Raw genomic sequence first — 5,246 nt, 5'->3', positions numbered from 1 at the left:
AGTTGTGTCTAGGAGGCAGGCGTCCACAAACTGGTGGCAGACAGTGGAGGTGGCCTGGGGCTGGGTGGGCCGTTGGCTCGTTTGGAATGGGCTTGGAGCCCCCAGCTGTGGTGCAGGGAGCCAGGGGAGGGGGCACAGTACCATCTCCTGGAGGTAGTAGTTCTCCTGTAGCATCTGCACCAGGCTCAGGAGGCCCTCATCCGTGATGTCATTGTCTTCCACTTCCAGCTTAGTAATAGCTGTGTTGGACTTTAGCCAGCCACAAGGGGAGGGGAGAAAGGCACAGAAATGGTCAGTGACCTAGTGGGTCCCTACCCATCTTAGTCCAATCATGGGGGTGGACACAGAGACTCAGGCTAGGAATTCTGAAGGGGAGGAGAGGAGAAGAAGGCTTCCCCAGAGGACAAGCCATTCCACTCATTTGAGCTGGGCGAATATACCTACTCTAGGAGAACTTAGAAGAGGGCCCTTAAAACAATTAAAGCCCTAAAAAGTAAGAGGCATAAGGAGAAAATAAACAGGTTTGAACTACTTAGCCTCATGGAGAGATGACCATTACCTACTCCAAGACTAAGGAAAACTTCATGCATTTAGTAAGGGATTGAAACATATAGATTCTTTCCAGGAGGCCCTCTAAAGAACTGACTTCACTTTCGCCAGAGGCTTTCTTCTCGTTTAGGCTTAAGTACTCTATTTTTAAATTTTTATTTATTTATTCTATTTTGAGATGAGGTCTCTGTATGTTGCTACCCAGGCTGGTCTCAAACTCCTGGGCTCAAGTGATCTTTCTGCCTCAGACTCCTGAGTAGCGGGGATTGCGGGTGTGCACCACTGTAGCTGGCTCTGACACTTGCTTTTAGTAGTGTAGGTGGCTTCAAATCTGTTTGGAAGGAGCCAAACTTTAACTCTTTAATAAATACCTACACCCAAGCTAGTCTGAATTTCCACAAGAGGAAAGAGAGGAAATGCTTTGTATTGCAGAAGGAAGGACTGGGGTTAGCTCTAACCAGAAATTATATTCTTCCCTTCCTCGCTTTGTTCCCAGTACAAACAGATATGGAGAAGAGACACGTTTTTGGATTTGAGCATTTTTAAAGCCCACCAAGCAGCAATAGTAGCACCAAGGGGTAAAGGGGCAGTGTTTGTTTTCCCCTCCAAGAAAAAGGGAAATGTGATATTTCAAGTAGTTGCAATGCAGGGTGGTTCATCCAGGGTTTTCATGGACTGTCCTCTGGTCTCAGCTGTCTAGGGTGGGCAAAATTCAGTTATGTTCAAAGGCAAGGGAGATGGCTCAGGTGATTTCCCAGTCTAGGTGCCACTTAGCAGTGTCCAGAAACATAGGCTGAATGACCATTTCCAGAGTCATACTAGGGACCCGCACATTGCAGAGTGCAGCAGGAGGCCTAGTCACTAAATCCACCCTTATTCATTTAATTCAGGCCAATGTCTATTTGTCACTCTCTGTACTAACTTCCAGGGAAACAGGGTTGAGCAGAGAACATCCCCTCTCTTAAGGGACGTCACCGACCCCTCCCACCCGCAGCCTGCCCGGTGCACAGGCATGAGTCTAGGTAGTGAGGGACACACACAAGGACAAAACACCATCCCTATTATGGAGGTCTTGCTTTCTAAGCCATGGAAACACAAACACGCAAAAAGTTAATCATTACAAAAGGTAAATACAAGTTCAGTCCTCCAGAATGCCACGCTGATTGTCAAGTGAACGACAGAGAGAATCAGGGAAGAAAAAACTGTCCCCAAACAGAAACAAGCGGTCCAAGTCCCAAGAGGATTTCCTTGTCATCCGTGTTTCCCATGAAGCTCGTGAGGTCATGGTGTGTTCCTAACACCTCATCAACCAGCCTTTCAACCCTCCAGACATTTCAAGATGGCTTTGTTCCTTCTCTGCTCTTTCCTCCACCTTTCCATGAAATAGTACCTACCATCTCAGGTTTCATGTAACTATTTCATGGGCACATGCTGAATGCAAATGCTATTATACACGGTGGCCATAAAGTTCGTGTGGAATTTAAATCGTTACAACTATGCATGCAACTATTTAAATTTCACACGAACTTTATGGCCACCTGTATTGTTAAAAAAGTCAAGTGTAAGGGCAAGGAAAAATAAGAGCATGTACCTATTCCATAAATGTATCGTTCAGTGCCATCTGGGGACTGGGAACGCAAAATGAATTGCTCGCAATCTCATTCCCTTTATTGTGTGAGGAATTTGCAGTGGGATATATTGTAATAAGAGTTATATGAGTGTATTTCTCTCTCTCTGTCTCTCAGAATATCTTGTTGTTCTATACTATGGGTAGCTAAAACCTTGGAAAGCAAACCTGTGGTGGTGGGGGGGGACTACTGTACATTGTAGCAATGAACAATGACAGCATATTTTAAGACTTTTTGGAGACTGTTTTGTGTTTTGTAACTGTTTCGCCTTCTAAATTCAGCATCTCGCAGGTCTCTGCATTGTCTCGGAGTGAACCTGGCTGACTCAATCTGCCCAAGGCTTGTCTTCGGCTGTCCCTACCTTCTGTAGCTTCTCCTGCCTCTCCGTCACTCCTTCTGTGTTTCATTTGCTGACTCCTTCTGTTCTTTCAGATCCTTTATAAATAACATGTTTTAAAAATTTGTTCTCTGTCCTCTTTGTTTTTTTCTGTTAATTCTTTCCATGGACAATTAAAGTATTGCTGAGTTTTAAATATTGCCTCTAAAGAAGTATTTGCCTTTCCACCTTCCTTACCTTTTTTAAGATATAACTTTCTTTTTCTTTTTTTCTTTTCTTTTCTTTTCTTTTTTTTTTTTTTGAGACAGAGTCTCAAACTGTTGCCCTGGGTAGAGTGCCATAGCATCACAGCTCACAGCAACCTTAAACTCTTGGGCTTAAGCAATTTTCTTGCCTTAACCTCCTAAGTAGCTGGGACCACAGGCACCTGCCACAACACCCAGCTATTTTGCTGTTGTTGTTGCAGTTGTCATTGTCTTAGCTGGTCTGGGACGGGTTCGAACCTGCCATCTTTGGTGTATGTGGCCAGTGCCCTACCCACCGAGCTATGGGTGCCGCCCCAATAACTTTATCTTTCTAAGGGAACAGACAATGTTGTGCTGATATACAGTTGTTAAATTGTTTTTTCCTTGATGGGATACAATCAATTATAATTATATAAAGCTATGATGAATTCAAGGTGAAGTTCTTATTTGGTCATGCCAAGCCTAGAGTTAACCTATTCCTGTGGGAAAACATGGTCTGCCTTACACTGTGGTCATTGGCTCAGTAGTGAGCCTATTAATAGGAAAGGTGAGCTTTGGTGTGGACACCCAGGCCGGTATTTTGTATTATGCTCTGGCACTAATGCTTGGACCCAAGTTCAGCTCAATCACTTTCCCTGGGCCCAGGGTTGGAACTTTTGCTTCCCAAATAGTAAGGAGTATAGGCCTCTAAGGCCCAGGGCTCTAGCAGCCTTCTCTCAGGAGCTGAAGGGAAGTCCATGCCTGCTAGGGGGAAGTCAGGAGCCCCAAGCACACCCCAGGTAAGGGTGGGTATAAAGATTCTATTTCTGCTCCCTAGGAGGGGCCCTCTGAGTCTTCACCCACTGCAACCCTGTCAACCCCACTGGCATGCTTACCACCAGGGCTATGGCAATAGCCTTGGTGCCCTTGGGCCCCAGGCCATGGTGGTTGAGGTTCATGTGGGGCTCCTCCATGTTCCGGATGAAGTAGGAGACAGGCACGGTGCCCACCAGTTTGCAGGCCTCCAGGTATAGCTCCTTCTGTCCAGTGGTGAAAAACTTCTCAGTATCTGCCGAGAGAGAGAGAGCAGGAAGTAGATTTCTCTTGCATGTTCACCCTATCTCCCTGCCACCTCCAGGCGAGGTTCGCTTGTGACTGGACTCCCCTCTGCCCGAGGACCTGTCTCCATGGGTGTGTGCACCAGATGCCAACTCCAGTCCCTGCAGTCAGTCAGGGGTAAGAGAGGGACGGCCTAACTCCAGAAAGCCCCAGATGAACATCTCTCTCTGGGCAAGAGACGAGTCTGGTGGTTTTAGGCCCTAAGCTCTCCTAGGGCCAGTGAGCAGTCTACTGTCACCCCACTTCCCAAGCTGGCCACATCCAGTGACCGGTTGTTAAGGATATGCAAAGGCCCAGCCCTCTTGTCCATTCCAAAACCCGTCATCAAAAAGCTGATGGCTTTGGATAGGTGAGGGAGTATCCATTTCAGGTTCAGTTTCACTACCAACATTAAACTGTTGTGAGCCATGAGCAAAGCTTTGCCAGAGATGGAGAGGAACACCAAAAAAGCCCCAGTAGAACAGAGTGGGCTTCTCAAGATAGCTCGCCAGTGAAGATGGGAAGACGTCCAAATCAGCAGGAAACAAACACACTTGCACGAGAGTGGGCTTTCCTCTGTCAGTGACTTGCCTGCCATTTCCCTCACAAAAACGACTGCCATCTTTGTCTTACCAATGACAAACCGAGCCCCAAATCATGCAGAGCTGGTCAGCACACACAAAGCAGCCAACAGAAGTGAGGACTGCAGTGCTCCATTCTGCCCCTCCAGGGCCTTCATTGCTTAGGCTTTAGACCAGTCTGGCCTGTGGTCAGCGGTAAGCGGGGCTCCCTGGATGCCCCACAGCTGTGTGCCCCTTAGGTAAGCCCAGCCTGTGGCAGGGCTTCCTGGGGCCCGCTGACATCTGGGTCTGCATCTGTTTTTCCTATGGATCCCAGGTCCTTTGGCCAACCCCGAGCAAACTTTTCAGAGGCTGACAGTGGGAGCTTTGTTGGTGAAAGGAGGATAGCTTTAAAGGGAAGCTGATTTTGCAAACCCAGCTACAGACAGGACAGGGTTTCTCCACCTCAGCACCGCTGATGTGAGCTGAGTAATTCTCTGTTGTGTGGGTCGTAGGATATGTTGTGGGCTCCCTGGCCTGCACCTACAAGATGCCAGGAGCAAGCCCCCAGTCCCCAGTCTGCCAAATGCCTCCTGGGGTGCAAAATTGCTTCTGGGTGAGAACCATGTTGGAGAGAGAAAAAGTCTGTGGTGAGTGAGCAAAACTGCTTCTGTCTGTCCCTCTTCTATAGACCCAGTGCTGGCTTTGAACTTCCCTGGTCACTTCCCATGCTGTCCTGAAGCCTTTCCACCAACACCCAAACCACAGCACCAGCCGCAGGGGCGCTAGATCCAGAACAGCTGAGCCCTGAGTTTCCTTTCAGGACAGAGTTCTTGGTGCACATTCAGCC

The 5,246-nt window shown here is 47.8% G+C and overlaps 1 protein-coding gene across 1 annotated transcript in view; it reads right to left on the bottom strand.

Annotated features, from left to right (window-relative positions):
* The window catches only part of LRRC74A (leucine rich repeat containing 74A), a 38,414-nt gene that overhangs the window by 30,101 nt on the left and 3,067 nt on the right, over positions 1 to 5,246 (bottom strand). The window contains exons 3-4 of the mRNA XM_012803398.1: positions 3,635 to 3,807; positions 142 to 249 (exon numbers count right to left, since the gene is read on the bottom strand). Coding sequence (XP_012658852.1) covers positions 142 to 249; positions 3,635 to 3,807 — 281 coding nt within the window. The remainder of the gene's footprint in view (positions 1 to 141; positions 250 to 3,634; positions 3,808 to 5,246) is intronic.

The sequence above is a fragment of the Otolemur garnettii genome, unplaced genomic scaffold, assembly GCF_000181295.1.
Source record: "Otolemur garnettii isolate 467f Iridium unplaced genomic scaffold, OtoGar3 scaffold00020, whole genome shotgun sequence".
Classification (NCBI taxonomy): Eukaryota; Metazoa; Chordata; class Mammalia; order Primates; family Galagidae; genus Otolemur; species Otolemur garnettii.
This window is presented reverse-complemented; position numbering and strand designations above follow the sequence as displayed.